Raw genomic sequence first — 19,924 nt, 5'->3', positions numbered from 1 at the left:
TGGGTTAATGAAAACAACAGCACCACAAAGGAAAGTAATCCAGCCTACCATTGAGAGCATGCTTAGGTTGGAGGGGCAGTTCCAACGCAACCACCCAACGACACGGTTGTACAATGAGAAGCAGGCTAAAATTTTAGCACTGGACCTTCTCCCTTTTTCATTTGTGGAAGGGGTGGGTTTCCTTGAATTTGTGTCAGCCATCTGCCCTAAATGGAAGGTTCATGGCCGGTCCTATTTCGCAAGAATTGCTATTCCGGCACTACATCATGATGTGCTGGAGTTGGTTGGACAAGCTTTGCAGCAGAGTGCTGTTCACAATATCCACCCGACAACAGACATGTGGACCAGTTGCCAAGCCACAGATTGCATGTGCATTATTGCACACTCGGTCTCTTTTGTGGGGGTTAGAGATAAGCTATCTGAACGAGGTGTTGTTGACACAACTGAGATTTTTAAAGCTACTCGGAAACATGCAACTGTAGCCATGTTCGCCATGGAGAAATCTCATAATGCTTTAAATATTTTGGAAGAGTTTCACAGCAAGGTTTTTGAATGGCTGCGGCCAAGAGGGCTTAGTATTGGTTTTGTTGCCACAGATAATGGCAGTAATGTACTTAAGGCCATGGACCTTGGTTCCTATTTCAGGGTTCCGTGTTTGGCGCACTGCATAAACATTATAGTTCAAGAATTTCTGAAAAAAGAACCCATAGTCAGCAACTTACTGACCACCTGCTGAAGAATATGCACTCATTTCAGCCATTCTTTTAAAGCTCGGAAGCAGCTGAGGATCATTCAACGTGAATATAAGATGCCAGTCAAAGCACTTATCCAGGAGGTGGCAACACGTTGGAACTCAACGTATTACATGCTTGATCGACTGTTTGAGCTGTACAGGCCACTCAATGAATATGTCATGCGAGGACTGGATGGTACTGTGAAAGGCATAACCCTTCAGATGGACCAATGGTGCCTAGTTAAATGTCTGACTGAGATGCTTCGTCCTTTTGAGGTCTTCACACGTGAAGTCAGCAAGGAGAACTGTACAATGGGCCTAGCTATCCCATTATTGCAAATGCTAGAGCATCAGCTGAAGAAGGTGTCTGAATCAATTAAAGGTGTAGAGGAAAAAAAGGAAGCCTATGACTTGGTGGAGAGCTTAGCCCTTCGCTTAGCTGAAAATACAAGGGTGCACAATAAGATTTTGTCATAAGAACATTACATTTTTGCCACAATTCTGGATCCACGGGCAAAATTGGGACTGAAGACATTCATTCCTTTTGCAGAGATGGATGTTGCCCGCTTCAAAACTTGGATAGCTGAGGCAGCGAGTAAGTTGGAAAATGAACGGCTGCTAATTAAAAGCCAGCAAGATCAACCCAGAAGAAGTACTGCAGCAGGGCATGCGGCACCAAGTGCAACTTCGGAAGCTGAGGGCAGTGCGTTTGGCTCACAACACTCACCATCACTATCGGCAACAACAACAACAACTGGATCATTAGGCCCAGTAGAATCGTTACACTATTGGTATTTACAGTTAGGCATTAATAAGCGCAGGGCTGATGCACAGAGAAAAGAGCCCGAAAGGTTAGCAGCAGCACCCCTGAACATTGAGTGGATGGTCCAGGCCTATCTGGACGACCCAACAGAGGTGTACATTGATCAAACCCCATTGCAGTATTGGTATAGGAAAAGGGCTGAATGACCACTGCTCAGAAGGATTGGGATAAGCTATCTGGCTTGCCCTGTCGCAAGTGTCTCTTTCGAACGTGTTTTCAGTGCTGCTGGTTCCAATGTAACAGTGAGAAGGACCAGTCTCTCACCCAAAAACGTGGTTAACAATGATCAAAATGAATCAGCACTTCATACCACCGAATTACACAATACATGAAGCAAGGGAGGAAGATGAGGACAGTGGCTCAGGTGACAGGAGTAGTGTGTCACATGATTACCTACTACTGGCTGAACCCCCAGAGTTTGAGGATGAGCTATACTTCCCTGACAATTAGGCTTGCACTTAATGTCTTCCTCCCTTATTTTCCTTTATATGTGTGTCTGTCGTTCCGGTTACAAACTTTGAATCACAACAAATCCATTACCACCGTCTTCAACTCTTCTTATTTCAATATACAAGTTTCAGGTGTCTGCTTTTCACAGTACAGTCCTCCGAATCCAGCTCCTCCGCTCCATAATACTGAATCTCCCTAAATCCCTCATGATGATTGGATGATGGAAAACAGAATAAAAACTAAAAACTTTCCTAGTCCCGCCAAAAGAAGTGGAACATGATGACTACTACAGCTATCCTCCTTTCAGAGTCGAGAGAGACTGCCCATTAACTGAAAATGATATGGAACAGGTAATGATTGATGCCATGCATTGTACGCAGAGTCGCAGACTGAGTGATTTTGTTGTTGTTTGTTGTGCATGAAGTTGTGTCATTGTGCACTAATCATCTTTCTACAGTACACACTAAACGTAACTCAAGGCAATTTTCCCCTTCTTACAAATATTTTTAATAAGAAACTTGTACTTCAACTAAAGCTTGATACATTGCTTTTGATTGAATACAGGAAGGGGACTCAATCTGCACAATAGCACCGTCCATGATGATGATGGCGAAAAAAGACGGCCAGTTTACTTAAGATGAGAAGGAACAGGTAATGAAAATGAATGTCATGCATTGGACACCTGACTCTGAGAGATTTGTGTTTGTGTTTTTGTTGTTTGTTTGTTGTGCATGAAGTGAAGTCAAAGTGTACTAGTAGTCTTACTGTACACACTAAAGAGTGATTCAAGTCAACAATATTTCTACTCTTGTTGTGTAATAACAAAATTTTACTTCTACTGCAGGCCGATCTTCACAGTCTGTCAGTACAAGTACCGGAGGTGATTGATGGAATAATAACAAGTCAAGAGGACGTTTCATGAGTGGAATAAAAGGTAAACACGTCAACCACAACCACAGCAGACCCAAATGTCTGTGTAGAAGTGGAGTCAAGTGTAGCGGTGGGATGACTGCGGTGCATTGATTTACTAACTTAAATTGTAAAATGCTATGTTTGGATATGTGCTTTGTCCAACTCTTTAAAAAAAAGTACTCTAAACGGAGGATGTGCTAAGCGATGTGCCATCACTGTGGGCCATCTCTGTCCTGTTGTTGTTGAAGGTCAATGCTGGAAAGAGACTAGAGTAGAGATGATGCATACGTGTTGCCTCGGAAAGTGTTCTTGTTGCACTACACCATAACTTGTGCATTTCTTTCAACTTTGTTTCTCAATGTCCCTTTTGTTTTTCCATCTACAATTACAGGCCGGGCCTTGCCCTATACATGGGAAAACATTACAATGCACACTTACCTTACCAATAAATCTAAAAAAAAATTCCAGGAGGAAGAGGCGACTGGCGACACCCAAGATTGATGGAAAAGAGGAGGACCAAGAGGAATGCCGAGATGCAAATCCATCCCACATTTTTGACCAGGATAACACAGTAACAGTATCAACTTTCATCATCTTCTAAATAATTTGATTAATTTTTTTTGTCTATAGTCTTTACAACAGTATGTTCTTGTTGTTGTTGTTATTATCATTAGGTGTGCTCTCTGTTATAAAAATTGTATTTGCTATCTGTAAAAGTATTAAGCCCGGAACAACTGAACAAGAAGTATATGTAATCCGGGTCTCCTTATCAATTATCATCATGCATGCATTTCCATTTTCTCTCTTAACATATTGATATGGATATGGTAGTCTACAGAGTTTGTTGTTTGGTGTTTGTCCATGCATACTGTCTGTTTTTCATTTTCAAACCTTTCCCCAAAGCCCCCCTTCCCATCCATTTACCAATCCCTAACCCTCTTTACCCGGGCTGTGTGACTTATTGAGGTGTGAATCAATTAAATGTACACCAATAATTAATCACACGATTGCTGGGGCGGATGTGGTGAAAGCAACAGTACTTCAATTTCAAGGCAGAGCGAAGATCTTCTTCTGCTTGCCCTCCCATGAGCAGTATATTTTAGAGGTGGTTTTTATTTAACAAAGGAACATATACCTCCGCATTAATTGCCGGCATTGATTGGATTTGTTGCCATCCTCATACACAGCACTAACTGTTACGCTGTAGGCCTAGTCAAGTGACTCGAAACAACTATAGTTTGTAACTCTGTCTAGTAGGCTATCCCCACCACCATTATGTTTTGTTGTAAAATATTTTTGCATATTATTGTAGCTCGGTAAGTTCTGTACTGTACTTCATTCTACTACTCCTCGAACAGTCTCTCAAAGGTGACTGACTGTCTCATTTTCTTTTTTTGCAAATGCTTCTGCCCTGCCAGTGTCTACTACTACTACCACCACCACCCCAATCATGGCATGTTAGAAAAATGAAACCATTATCACCATGCAGCCATCGCTGTGCCTAAGTTAAACATCAAGCAAAGGTAAGAGAAGTTTGGGGGAGGCATGGCATAATTAATAATATTTATGGACATGTTTTCAAATGAATTCACACACCCCTTTGAGTCCAGATAAAGAATGCATAGACTAGAAGAGAGAAACTGAAAGTACTAGTAGGACAACTCAATTAGTGAGGGGTGTCGCATCTATCTGTTTGTGTCTTACACAGTCAGCCAATTATTTAAATCAAACACTGGCTATGGGCAGACCTTCACCAGCAAGGAAACAGTGTGATGTAAAACAGTAACCCCACCTACAAAACATTAACAAAATTGCATATAAAGTAGAAATATAGATTTAATATAACCCTAACAAAAATAAACTATGTAAAAAAACACAAAAACTGACCCACCCCCCTCCCTAACCCCAACCAATGTCCGTGACGAGAAAGCCCAAATGTCCAAAACCCCAACGCCGAATTCCCACCCACCAAAACAAGAATTATAAAAGGGGCAATAGACAGAGACCCTATGTGTGGCGGGATTGGAGGACAACAGCGCTTTAGAGTGTGGCAGTTGCAGCCACAGTGGGGGGGCACCAGAGATGGAAATGCGGCGGCGGGTGGCCGCCAGACGGTGGCGCCATACCGCTGAAGGGCGGTGGCTGGGGCCCGGAGCACTGGAGGAGGTTTCAAGTGCTGTAGCTTCCTCCTCCTCCTCTTCCAAGTCCACCAGCCGCCGATATTCTAGCCTCCAGCTTGCGGCGCCGTGCCTTGGCGGCCAACTCTTTCCGATCAGGTTTGAAAGGAGTAGCTGTATATCAAAAAGAAAAAACAAGACAATTGTAAAATATACTCTTAGAAAAACAGTAAAACAAATTAATTATACACATAGTGGCATGGTAGCACTATAAAGCACAGTACATAACATTTGTGGTATGTATCCACCCTCCCACTTGTTGGGCTTTAACAATTGCAAGATTTTTTTCAGGCATTCAACCAACCATATAGTATAGTATCTATATACTATACTATACTATACTATCAGCCACTTTTGCAATTTGCATACTTGCATCACACGTATCCTTCTTTCTGTCAGTCATAAATATTAAATCTCGCCCGTCCTTCTTCCTTCCACCCGTCTTTCACTTTTTAGTTCAACACCAGGTGATCTGATCTGACTTTTAGTCTTCTCCAGTAAACTTTCAAAGCGGAGTTGAAATCACAGATAGATGAGGCCATTGGTTACTCAATACTCTTGCCCCTAATGCCTTTACTAATGCCAATTAAAGGGTGTCTTCACTCTTCAAACGTTCACAATAACTCTTACTTAGGGCATCATTAGGATCCACACGCTAAAAGGGGCCACCCGCCATTAGGGCGGGGGTCCCGTGGGGGCAATTAGGATGCGCCCGCCACAGTGGCGGGCACATCCCATATTTTTAACATTGTGGCGGGTGGTGCTGAAAGCATCGCCCACTGCAATGCTAAAAATACATGTTGTGCTTTTCCAAGCACAACGTGACAGGCCCCGCGCGGTGCCTGTCACGTTGTGCTTTGAAAGGCAGGGGGGTACCATAGGTACCCTCCATGGGGGCCCGCAATGGGCCTCCAAGCATACTCCGCATGCATGCCGCCACGGAAAGGCATTCCAAAATGCACATTATATGGCTGGCGGTGTGTTTCAGACACCGCCACCATATTGAACCCTTTTCTGCACGGTCGACATGTTGACTGTGCGAAAATTGGCGGACGGTTTCTATCTGCCGCGGACCCCCCAGCAATTGTAATATGGCGGGGGGTCTTTTCTACAGGGGTGGTTAGGTTTGCCGCTGCCGGGCTGGTGGTGACTACAGCCGGGCCAGTGGGGGCAATCCGCTCGCCATCCTAATGGGGCCGTAAGTCTCAACAGTACAGTATACAAACAGTACACCCTTGCAGTGAGTGTAATGTCAATAGTTAAGGATTATGAATCTATCTTACCACCGCCCGCCACTGGTGCTGGCTCGCCCCCTACCGCTCCATCGGCAACTGCCGCATCCTCCCCATCCGTGTCGCCTTCACCGCTGGCCCCGGCAATGGTGGTCGGCAGTGCGCCTAGAAAACATTACACATTTATTGGTAAGTAGCAAGATTGAAAAATGAGTTAATAGTATACAACATACCTCACTAGTACAAATCAGGTAGTAGTAGAGTAGACACTAGTAGTTATATATAGTCCCTAGGGTCATTCTAGCCTTTGCTTAGTTAGCCCGAGTCATGCAACCATTTTACCTTTGTGTCTTTTATTTTTAAACATGTGACGTTACCTTGCAGCATATTGTATAAGACACCTTTGAGCCCACATGACCTCATACTGCTACTGTCTAAGCGCTGTGTACAAGGTCAACCAAAACATTAACAAGACACTTTTTTATGAAGTTCTGGTGTACTGTTAGTTCATATTGCTGATCCATAAATGCTACACTTTTTGGCACGGCTGAGAAATGCTTGCAATATACTAACGCGCACCATTTCATTTTTCGCATTACAGACGGAAGATTACCTTCTACGAACCAGAGCTTTGCAGAGCTTATGATGCAACAACTACCAGTACTAGGTTCTTCTAAGGTGAGGGGGTTCCCAGAATTCACTCAGAGATCTTCATTTATAAATCTATATAAACTATATTCCTACCTACTGGATGGTGGTGCTTCCGCCACTGTTCAGTTATCATGATTTATTTCCCAACTGTAAGTGAGTGTAACTATGTTTATTGTTTTAATTTTATTGATTTTCCTATTGGTGCTGCATTATAGAACAACGTACAGAGCTTGTCAATTCAAAATAAAAATTTCTAACTTACATAGACTTGTTGGTATTTGGTGTGGACTTACACGACTGAGCGACCAAAAGGAAGGGTGTGCATGTGCATTGCTTCCAGGACTGAGAGGGTGGGTGTGTTATGTTCTGGGTTCTCTACTTGTTGGGTATCTTGGGGGGAGGGTTTGGAGAGCTAATAGTGACAAGACACTACTATAACAGGCAGGGGATTGTGGTGGGTTCTGAACTTCTGATTGAGTTGTGTGAGGAAGGTCCAACCTCCCATCACCAACATCCTATTTTCTTGGGCAAAGTTCTGTATGTGCAAAATCCCTACAACAGTAGTAGTATGTCCTATCATATCAAAATAGTAATAAATCTGGTTGGGCATTTGTTGGTGTGAATTGTCAAAGCCTCAAGGTTAACAAAGATTCCAGATCAATAAGACTAGAAGTAGTACAAGAGGACCACCCAAAGGACTGGACTCAATGGCTAGAGCTACTGGTGACTCTGAGTTGTATTTAAAACCTTTTAAATAAAGAGTGGCCAAATGGGCAAGCTTTCCTACTACAGTACAGACAGTCATCATAGCAAAGTCAGGGATAACAAGATTTTCGAAACAGTACAGATCGAAGGATAAATGTTGGTAAAAAATAGCATAAGGAAACGGAAACAATAGTTCCGGAAAAATATTTTGCAGTAAAATTTATGGAATAAGAATTATTATTAAAAACAAAAAGAATTACTGGGGCCAGCAGAAGAGCCCGCGTTGGTGTCCTCCCCATGATTTTGTTCTCCCTCCGACTGCGCCCCTGTCTGCCTGCCCCTGGGTGCTGGACAGGAAAGATATAAGAATGAGACAAACATTGATGGATGGTGTCAAACAAATAAAAATTTTTTAAAGAACGGTCAAAAAACACGTATGCAACAACAATTGCAATAACTAAATTGACCGATCTCATCTGGTCAACAAGTAGTATTGGGGGATTCACGGATCAACTACTTACTATTTATCAACACTAATCCAGTCTTCCATTCTAATTCCAGAATACTAACTAAGCCTAAGTATGACATACCACCTGACGTAGCCCACCTATTCCAGGCGTGCCAATTGTACATTAAGTATGCATTTTCACTTCTTTTCGTCCTCAATAATGCATATGGTCAAATGGAGGACACATGACTATATTTTTGTATACACCAAATGTTTGGTTGATTGATTGATGCTGATGTTCTGCTAGTTCTAAGCCTATTACCACTCATTGAATAAACTAGAAAAGGTCCTAATAAAGACTAGGGTACTAGCAGCACGTGACTTAACAGAGGGGGCATCACGCATACCACTAAAAAACTACAAACTCCTACAAAGTAACTAAACCTAAGTATCAATCCACCCCTATCTCATAGTCACAGGACAAAGTAGGGACTAGGGTCACTATAGCATTACGTAACGTAATTTCTCTTACATAATGACGCTAAGCGAGCGCAAACGCAAAGTTGCAAACAAGTAAGATAAGTAGTAGCACAGAAAAGCATCTGTGTCATAACAATCACAGAAGACTTTTAAACATAATAATTAACCTGTAATGTAAGCAGCAGCATTCTAGCTGGTTGGAAAAAAAAGATATTCGCAATATAATTATATAACACAGAGCAGAAGAACAGACACAAAGTAGTAATATTTACTCACCAAGACCCGAAACCTCCACTCCTAGCAGGTCCAGCAGGTCCTGCTCCCGGTCCAGGATGTCAGACCACCGGTATGTCAGCTGGACCCAGGTGCGCCGAACCCCAGAGCAGCGGTACACTGCCTGGCGCACCATCCCCCACCGCTGCCGACACTCCTGGAGCCCGTACCTGGACCCAGGCCTGCCACCTGCTGCCTGGGTTTAGGGGAGGTGGCGCTGCACAAAGAAAATGAGTGCAGCCAACTCCACCTCCGCAAATAAGGCCCGTGCCTGCACCCCTTGTGGAAGCCGCCTTCAGCAAGGAAGGCGGTCGGTGCTCTGGCTCCTGCGGCAAGCCCTACCCTTGGACATGGTTCTGGGGTAGAGAGAGAGTAAGACGGGGCAGGAAAGAAAAGGCAATACAATTAAAAAAGTAAGTAAAAGAAATAAAAATAGCAGGCAATAGAAAAAGAGTGAAAAGGTTTCTAAAAAACACACAAAAAGTAGACAAAAACCAAAAATGATAGAAGCAGGAAAATAGTCAGAGAGATAATAAATAAAAAAGATTTTAAAAAAGTGTCTTGAAACAAAGGATTGGAAAGATAGAGGGAGGATTGAAAATCAGGCCCCAGAACCATTTCAATAGAGTGAAAAACAAGATGGCCACGCCCATTGCGACCACGTGCGCAATTTTGCGTAATATTTTCTCCCCGAGCACGCAAAAAGCGCCGCAAACGCGTAAAAGCGCTCCCGAACAGGAAATACGTACCGCGAACGGGCGCAAGCATGCATTCGAGCGACCTGGAACAGGAAGTAAACATTGCGAGTGGGCGAGACAAGTGAAAACACGATGGCCACGCCCATGAGTGACAGCATGCGTAAGCTGGCGAGATGCAATCAGGCAGAAAATAGCGAACGGGTGGGAAAAAACTTCCGCGTCTTCGCGATATTTCCGCATGTTCGCAGAGATTTTTAACATTTTTGCGATACTCTGCGAAAGTGAATTTCGCAAATTTCGCCCACCCTTAGTCAGTACCCCCTTTGAACTGGTGGGCATTGACATTGTGGGGCCACTGGACCCCAAGACAGCCATGGGCAACAGGTTTATCCTGGTCTTGGTGGACCATGCTACCCGGTACCCGGAAGCCATTCCGCTTAGGACAGTGACGGCCTCCATGGTGGGACGTGCACTGATGGGGATCTTCTCCCATGTGGGGTTCACCAGAGAGGTGGTGTCTGACCAAGGTACAGACTTCATTTCTAATTATATGAAGTCTCTGTGGAAGGAGTGTGTTATTACCTATAAGTTAATCACTCCTTCCCACCCACAAGGTAATGGGCTGGTTGAAAGATTCAACCGGACCCTCAAAGGCAAGATCATGGGTCTTGAGGAACCAATGAGGAATGAGTGGGATGTCCTCTTGTCATGCCTTCTGTTTGCCTACCATGAGGTGCCACAAAAGTCCCTAGGGTTCAGTCCCTTTGAGCTTTTGTATGGACACCCGGTAAGAGGACCTTTGAGTTTGGTCAAGGAAAGCTGGGAGCAATCTCCCAGGAAACCTCCCCATGATGTATATAGTTACATGCTGGCCTTCTGGAAACAGACTCGGCAATTCAGAGATCTCGCGAATCTGAAAGCCAGCCAGGAGAAAATGAAGCGGTGGTACGATCAGAATGCCACTCTGATTGAGCTTTAGCCTGGACAGAAGGTTTGGGTCATGGCCCCTGTGGACCCTTGTGCGCTTCAGGACAGGTGGACCGGTCCATATCAGGTGGTGGAGTGCAAGAGTGATGTCACTTATCTGGTGAACTTGCAGTCTCCCAGGAACCCCTTGCGGGTCCTGCATGTTAACCGCCTAAAGCCTCACTTAGAAAGGTCCGAAGTGGGCATGCTCCTAGTGACAGATGATGGCATGGAGGAGGAGACCGAGCCTCTTCCTGACCTCCTGTCTGCAACAGAGCAAGATGGGTCGGTGGATGGTGTCAGCCTCTCTGCCACACTGACCCTTAATCAGCAGCAAGATTGTCGCCAACTGTTGGGGCAATTATCTGATCTATTTTGTGGTGCGTCCATGATGTGGACACTGGAGACAATCCTCCTGTGAAGCACAAGGCTTACAGAGTGACTGACAAGGCTAGGGCTTACATTAAGGAGGAAATCTCCAAGATGTTTGCTTTAGGGGTAATTGAGTCCTCAAACAGTCCTTGGGCCAGCCCAGTGGTCGTGGTCCCAAAGGCTGCCACGCAGGGTGCCACACCTGAACTCCGGTTCTGTGTGGACTACAGTTGGCTCAATTCAGTCACCAGGACTGATGTACACCCCATCCCCAGAGCTAATGAGCTCATTGATCGGTTAGGGGCTGCACAGTACCTCAGCACGTTTGATTTGACGTCTGGGTACTGGCAGATCGCCTTGACTGATGGGGCTAAGGAGAGGTCAGCATTCTCCACACCAGATGGGCTTTACCAATTCCGGGTTATGCCCTTTGGGATGAAGAATGCCCCTGCCACCTTTCAGAGGTTGGTCAACCGGGTGTTGGCTGGACTGGAGGATTTCAGTGCCGCCTACCTGGATGACATTGCAGTGTTCAGCGCCAGTTGGGAAGAACAACTGGGAAGTGTTGATGGCACTGCACAAGGCAGGCCTCACGATCAAGGCGAGTAAGTGCCAGATCGGGCAGGGTTCCGGGGTGTACTTGGGTCACCAGGTAGGAAGCATCCAGGTGGTGCCCCTACAACCCAAGATTGATACCATCCTGGCATGGGAACCCCCAAAAACTCAGATACAGGTGAGAGCCTTTTTAGGACTCACGGGGTACTACAGGAGGTTTGTCAAAGTTTATGGCAATATTGTTGCACCCTTGATTGAGCTGACTTCCAGGAAGCAGCACAAGAAAGTGAGCTGGACTGACACCTGTCAGAAGGCTTTTGACGCCCTGAAGACTGCCATATCCACAGCACCCATGCTTCAGGCACCCAACTTCTCAAAATAATTCATTGTAAAGACAGATGCTTCAGAGCATGGTATGGGGGCTGTTCTATCACAGATTAATGAAGAGGGCCTATACAAACCTGTAGCCTTCATCAGTAGGAGGTTACTTCCACGGGAACAGAGGTGGAGTGCAATTGAGCATGAGGCATTTGCTGTGGTCCGGGCACTAAAGAAGTTGAGATCTTACTTGTTTGGGACTCACTTCCTGGTTCAGACCAACCACAGGCCCCTCAGATGGCTAATGCAGATAAGGGGTTAGAAGCCAAAGTTGTTGAGGTAGTCCATTTCCCTACAGGGTATGGATTTTATGGTGGAACACCGCCCTGGTACAGAACACGCCTAGGCTGATGGTCTGTCCAGATTTTTCTTTCTATAGAGGAGAACTCCCAAGGGGAAGGGTAGTTCTCCCCACATTTCAGCTGGAGGGGACACATGTTAGACCTGACATCATTGGCGTGAGTATCCCTTCCATTTTTAACGGATTGCCTCCTCTGTTTTGATATGTTTTACCTGGTTATATGCATTGGGCACTGAGCCACTGCTATTCAGTGCCACAGTGCAAGTGCTCCCTATGTTAAATTGATGTACTAATTGGTGATTCCCTGATTGGGTTGTTTGATTTACCTGTCAGCCCCTAGTACAGTGCACCATGTGTGCTCAGGGCTTGTAAATCAAATGCTGCTGGTGGGCTTGCAGCACTGGTTGTGCCACTCACAAAATCTGCTTGTAAAGTGTTTCTCAGGCCATCCATTGCAAGGCCTGTGTGCAGTCTAGCATGTCGACTTGGCAAGTGCACCAACTTGCCAGTCCCTAAACCTTCCCTTTGCTTCATATTAGACACCCTTATGGTAGGCCCAAGGGCAGGGTGCATTGTAAGTATAAGGTAGGACATGCTCTGGTGGGTGTAGCATGTCCTAATAGTTAATTACAGCCATGTTCATTGATCACTATTGAAGGCTACCTGTTCTCCATAGGCTAGAATGGGCAGTTAGATTATTACATTCTTATCATCCTAACTGACTAAGGGAACATGGTAGAAATTTGAATTTAGTATGCCTGAACTCAGAATAATAAAATACATCTTTTAGTAAAGTGGGTTTTCATATTCTGTGTTTGAAAATACCACTTTTAGAAAGTAGGTATTTTCTTGCCTAACTGTCCAGGCCTGCCTCTGCTAGGTTGTGTATTCCTTGTCTGGGTTTGTGAGTGACAGGGCTGGGGGATTCTAGGAGACAGGTTGGGGAAGCCCGGTGGTGAATAGAGAGATCTGCATCTAGATGGGAGGGAGGAGTTGCACATGGGACCTGAATAGGCCGGGGCCTTCTCTCTACAATGCTGGCTACACGCCCTGTGGCTTGTCTGAGGTCCCTGCCCTGAACTGTGAAAGGAGAGAAGGAATCTTGTAAACAAAGTGCTCCAGAGCTGTATCTTCCCTCCCCTGTGCTGGCTCCACCTCCTGTGGGGTGACTGATGTCTCTGCCCTGCACAGTGAAAGGAAGGAGAGAGTCATGTAAACAAAGTGCTCAGGAACTGGTTTGGACTAGGCATCTCCCTGGAAGCGTGTGTTCATCTAAGCTGCCTGCTGTCGCATCACCAGGGAAGCGTGACGCCATCGTGAGAGTCGCCATCGCATCACTGGAGAAGCGTGTCACAGGGCCTATCGTGGCTCCAAAGTACAGAGTCGTAGCAAGGCTGCCAGGGCGCCTACGCATCATCATCGCAGCGTCATCACATTGTCACATCAAGGGCGCCATCTTCTCGCATCGCAACCGGATCATCGCATCGCATCAAGATGCCATCTTGCGCACCGCAAAGGGGCCGCAGGCCGAGAATATACGCATCACCTCCGCACCGGTAAAGATTACGACGCATCCCTAACTCTGCGCAAGCATTGAGGCACGATGCATCATTTCCCCCGAATCACGGAACCAACTCGTCTCCCCTTTTGCAAGCCTTTTGTTCACTTTTACGTTACGTATCCAAGTACTTTGTTGAGAACTGAGTTGCATTCATCATTAACTTGAACTAAGTTACTTTTATCATCTTTAAGCAATCTTAAGTGTAGTATTGTGGATGTTTGTAGTTTGTGGTCTTGTGTTAAGTCTATATAAAGAATACTTCTTTTTATACAACCTTTGTTGTGTCCATCTGTAGTGTTTTCACTGTATTACTGTTATATATTTACAAATGCTTAACACACTGCCTCTGAGATAAGCCTGTCTGCTCATGCCAAGCTACCACGGGGGTGAGCAGGGGTTATAAAGGAGTGTAATTCCCTTATCCTGACTTAGAAGTAAGGGTCCCTATTTGGACAAAGGTGAATACCATTGCCAACTAGAGACCCCCAGATCTAACATCTTCCACATGGTGAGCAGGTCTGAAGACCCATGTTCTCTCAATAGTGGCAGTCAGTATATGGAGTTCATGTATTATTTGTTCAATGCTGGAATATGAAGTTGGGGATGATGGTGCACTTCATAAATGCTATAATAATAAAAAAAACAATTAAAGAAGGGTTTCCTATGCTAGTTAAAATGGAAAACCCTACTTTGGTGACACTCCCCTTCCCTCCTAAATTTCCAACCACTGCACTGGTCTGCATGAGATTTGACATGCCAAAACTAACCCAGGTTTAATGTTTTGGAACGTTTTATGCAGATTTATCAAAAGGAGCCAAAGTTATAAGCAAGGCAAAAATTGCCTTTCCAAAGCAAAGGCTGTCACTCACTCTGTAACATAATGTGCTATGGTTACAGTGTGTTTCCAAGTCTCAGGGTCACCTCAATTTCAAACAATGATTTAAATTGACCTCATCAGTGCATTCTGGGAGTTGAATGAATTCTTTGTAGCTAAATTAACAACAATCATTGCAATTAAAACATTAAAAACTAAAACAAGTAAAGAAGAGAAACACAATTCCCATTTTCTTTAAACAATGTGCTTCTATACAAGAATGTGTATTTTGTTACATGCCGTACTAGAACATAGATACCACATATAAACATCTTTGAACACAAACATGCTGTAATCATAGAACTCAGAACATATTAGGGCTACATTCCCAGGAATATACAATAAAAGCTATAAACATTATATTTCATTGTGCAAATATGCTACAAAGTGCCCATGTGCACAAACTGTAACATTATGGACCATTGTGCAAATGACCAATAAGGTGCCCCTGCATGCTTTGAACCCTGTTATCTCAAATTGCCTGAGGGCAAGAATCTTAATCAGTAAATGCCATTGTGCAAACGAGCAGTAAAAGTGCATCAGTGTTTTCATATATACTTTAAGGCCTAATTACCATAGTAATTTAGACATAAAATCGTTCAAGTTGTCAGCAACCTAAAAACAACCACTATGATTCCTATTTCATTAAGACAAGCCTTAGGTTGCAGATACCAATAATTCTTCAGCATTAGCTAGAAATTTTCATCAAATGACATAGCAATGGAATCGACTTGTCCGATGGACATAAAATAAGGGCCTGGTGGCCCAATCTTACCCCAACCTTAAAGAACAGAGGTTTTAAAAGTATGCAGCCTCATTCTGGGAGTTATAGTCTTGGTTTAGTTAAATTGGCCCTACTGGATTACGACACTTGAAAACAATGATTTAAAGAAGAAAAGCCACGAAATAGAAAAGGGATAATTGGAACAATAGCATATTCATGTTGCATCAAAAAGAGACTTTATCATGGATAAGAACTCTTTCCACTGAACCGTACCCAGGCTGATACTTCGTCGGAGCAATTGTACTCCATAGAACCAAAATACTACATCCATCTTTACAAATCATAATATAATGAATATGCGAGATGACAACTTGCATATTGAGCACTGAAGAAATCCCAGGTGGACGAAACACATTGGCGACTGCTTGCATGCTGTGATTTTAAGGAAAGGATGATGAATAAAGATTTTTGGGAAGAAGACACGATTCTCACATTTGCTCATTGAGATGGCCATGTCCATGGACTGAAAACTTGTGGTAAACACATAATTGACTTTGAGGTTGAGTGCTGGACCTCTTTCTTTGATATCATGAAAGCACTTATATCTTTAGCTCTCCCTGGCCACCACTGCTAGACGGATAAGCGGAGGAAAAGGATACAAGCCAAGCAGTCTCTCCTAAAAGCAAAGAATGAATCGCCTTGTTGTTTATGATCTAAGAAGGTCCCATTTCCGCCAGCTATAGATTAACACTATATACAACATTAAAGCAGTTAGTCACTGTCACTTTGGCTACACCAATTGTACACTTACTTGTAATAACAAATATCATAGCCGACCCTGACCCAGTGTGCTCGCCCCTGGAGTGCCTCCTTCACAGAGTACATGACCGGCTGCATGCCTAAAAAACAAACAAAAGCTGTTCAAATGGCAAAATTGTTACGTGATTCACAACCTGTGTGTTCCATTTGTATTTTTAGGCCTCGCGCCTAGCATTGCACTGCAAAGCAGTGTCGCACAGCACGAGGCAGTTTGGAGGTGAAAAACGGGGTTTGGGTAGCTGACTTAGGAATCGCACACGCTCGTGAGTGTGCGTTTCCTTTTCAGCTCCCCCATTGTCCTTTGCGTGCGTCTTATTGTAAAAGACTGCATGCAATTGGCCAGATGCATGTGCATAGCTCCTCCCACGGCCTATTGGTGTCTATTACGCGCACCAAGCACGTAATAGACACCAATAGGCCATGGGAGGAGCTATGCGCGTGCCCAGACAAAGGCGTTATGCGCTCGCCACTTCCTTTTCTTTACTTTTGGTATAAGCGCGGCACTCTTGCTATACTTTTGATGTTATAAATAAAGCGCGGGTGCCGTGATTATACCAAAGGTAAAGAAATAGATAAAACATCTATTTCTTTACTTTTGGTATAATCGCAGCACCCGCGCTTTACTTATAACATTAAAAGTAAAGCTCGGGTGCCACGATTATACCAAAGGTACAGAAATAGTTTTTTTTTTATATTTCTTTACTTTTGGTTTAATCGCGGCACCCGCGCTTTACTTTTAATGTTAAAAGTAAAGCGCCAGTGTCGCGATTATACCAAAAGTAAAAGAATAGAAAAAAACATCTATTCATTTACTTTTGGTATAATCACGGCACCGGCGATTTACTTTTAACATTAAAAGTAAAGCACGGGTGTCACGATTATATCAAAGGTAAAGAAATATACTTTTTTTTCTATTTCTTTACTTGTGGTATAATTGCAGCACCCTCGCTGCAATCGGTCTTGCATTACTAAATGTTTGAGTTATTAGCATTGCTAACAGCTCAAAGTTTTAGTAATGCGAGGCCTATTGCATACAACCAAAAGCCACCTTACGACCAACTCAGTGCCCTTAATAAATAAGCACACTTTTCGAATGTAAAATTGCAAATTTTAGTAATTTTGTGTGTTATGTTTTTTAATCAACTAACATACTCTTTTCCGTTTTCCAAACTGCATGGGATTCGTGGCCCAACTGGTAAGCTGCTGCAGCGGACTCAGATCGCCGCACCTGAGACTACCTAACTCTATTAGCGGGCACATTGGTAATGTCGTCTACCACGTTTCTATGTGCCACTTACTGAGTTTCCAATAGTAGCAGTTCATCACCATGGATGCTTATGAGAGTACAGTCTCTTTAGAACGAGTATGAAACGTCCAGGACAGAAATGTGACTTTAAACCTTTCTGAATAAGGACTTCAAACTGCACATATTGCACCTGAGTGGAGCCATCTTATATTTTAATTCGTTTTCCAAACCATGTTATTGTGTTTACAGTGAAAGGGCATGGAATCTGAAGCACACTGTGGGTTACATCAGATCAGGTTGATTGCACGTAGCAGTTTTATAGGTGCAGCCATTCGCACTAGGTTCTACAATCCTTTAGAAACTTCAGGCTCGCCTACCTTGATTGACACTTCTCTTTACTGGTACACTGTTCATTAACCAGTTCAAATCAAGACTGACAACATCTCAGAGTTTGTGAACACAGTGAGTATTTTTACGACGCAGGCTCACATTTGCATCTCCCCAATCGAGTTCGATTCGTATCAAATCAAATCAGCACTGAGTTGGAAGAAAGAACAAATCCTCCAGCAAGTTGTTAGTTCTATTCATAGCTGACATTGTCAGGTCTGACACTATTCTAGTGTTATGATTTTGTCACGAACACAGTGCCTCCAGGAACCTGTTTTTGTTATTATTTTTGAGTTTTTTATAGCGCTGGCTAGACCTGAAGGTATCAGAGCACTTTACATGTTATATGATATCATGTTAACTTTACAACCATCGGATTAAAATTTCTAAAATGCAAAGTACTGGCTCAAGGTCACATAGATGACATTTTGTCACTTCCCTGCTATGTTTATGTATGCATAGCTGCAACATTAATTTGAATTCTGGGACTTGTGGCCTTTTTTTTATAGTGGAATAATTAAGACTATGAGTCCCAGAATTCAAAGAATAAAAACATGACCTGGAGCAGCACATTACACATGGACCTTGGAAACTTAGAAGGGCTGTCTGAAGCACTCTGCCAAATGAGGGATGTTAAGCAATAAATGCCATGCTCTTTAGTTCCCACCAGGGCGTGTAGCCATATATTTATAATGGAATAGGGAAAACAATAAGTGGGGCTCTGGAAAAATATTTCACAGTCACTCCTTACAGTTGTGTTTCTCTGTGGTAAATAGGTCAAATGTCTCAAACACATTCAACATATTTACCTGAGCTCTCAAGTTTTCCACATACATAAGTGAGTAGCTCACAGGAGTAGGGTTTTTCCTCTGCAGATGCTACTTCGGAATTTATAATTGCATAAACAGGACCTGAAACCCAAGTATGTAGAGAAACAAAACTGGAAGGGATGAGCTACTCACGCATGTACAGGGGAAACTTGAGCGCTTCTGTTTACCTATGTCAACTTTTTCTTGTAAATCTAAAATATGTACCCGACGCGCCGCAAAGCCTTACCGTAATTGAACTGGCTGTTATCTTTTTCACAGTTAATGACGTTGAAGCGATATGAAATGCCAGCTCTTATCGCACTAACTTCGAAGTAGAACCACTGATGATGCTGGTTCGTGTTAACATCCGCATTCATGATGAGATCATACTCAAACCTATAAACACAGAAAGGGATAGAGCTCAGAGCAGGTGCTAACACAGTGCCAATGGCCGTCGAAAGTAAAATAGTTCAATCAACAACAAAACAATCGTATCCGTTCATTTGATAACATAATGTGTTCTGGGAGCTGTAGCGTCTGGTTGCTTCCACTACAGCAATTGGAATGAGAGATCTGACGATAAAGATTTGTAACAGAACATCCAAGGATTTGAAACATTGTGTCAAAAACATAATGGTCGACGTGGCAACCCTAACTGCAACTCTTAAGTGCAGGAAGGAATGGAGTAAGGATTTAAGAGATTAAGGTACAATGAAATGTTGCCACCTATGCCCCCTCCCCTAGATAATGAGAGGCATGTGCTACTTAGAGCTGCAATCTGGCAATCTACCAGATCCCTGCTGGATCTGCCACAAGGCAGTTGCCTTACCTACCACACCCTACGGTATTGCTGGCTCTGAATGGAATTCTCCTTTGGATCGTTCATTCATTACAAGATAAATACAGTGGTATTTGGGATACATAACAAACATAGATGATTTTCAGTATTCTTGCCGAGTGAAGTCTTTACTGAAGCCTTTGCTAAAATTAATCTCTTGTTTTCATTCTCTTGCTGACAAACATGTATATAGCTGCAGAAAAAAATGCATTTATTTCCTTCTGAAGGATTTACAACATAAGCCTATGTTCCGATTATGTCAAACTAAAACCGTTTCTTTACAAACCTACGTGTGGCCTATTCACAGAGGCATGTTGCAGTAAGTAGCAGTAGTATTTATTGTATGATTAATTAAAAACTTTACAATGGTCTGATCATAGGTATGCAAATACATGTTAATCACGAATAGACAAGCGAATTAAAGGACTAAAAAAACAACAATTCGCAAAATAATAAAAAAAAATAGAAACAAGGATTTCAGACATACATTGCTGTAGAGTGCTTTGTCTTAA

General features: G+C 43.4%; 1 protein-coding gene across 2 annotated transcripts in view; it reads right to left on the bottom strand.

Annotated features, from left to right (window-relative positions):
* The window catches only part of AGBL1 (AGBL carboxypeptidase 1), a 4,192,795-nt gene that overhangs the window by 2,828,510 nt on the left and 1,344,361 nt on the right, over positions 1–19,924 (bottom strand). For both annotated transcript variants that reach the window (XM_078683166.1, XM_078683165.1), the window contains exons 14-15: positions 18,822–18,970; positions 16,125–16,212 (exon numbers count right to left, since the gene is read on the bottom strand). In XM_078683166.1, coding sequence (XP_078539292.1) covers positions 16,125–16,212; positions 18,822–18,970 — 237 coding nt within the window. The remainder of the gene's footprint in view (positions 1–16,124; positions 16,213–18,821; positions 18,971–19,924) is intronic.

This window comes from Lissotriton helveticus, chromosome 3_1, assembly GCF_964261635.1.
Source record: "Lissotriton helveticus chromosome 3_1, aLisHel1.1, whole genome shotgun sequence".
Classification (NCBI taxonomy): Eukaryota; Metazoa; Chordata; class Amphibia; order Caudata; family Salamandridae; genus Lissotriton; species Lissotriton helveticus.
This window is presented reverse-complemented; position numbering and strand designations above follow the sequence as displayed.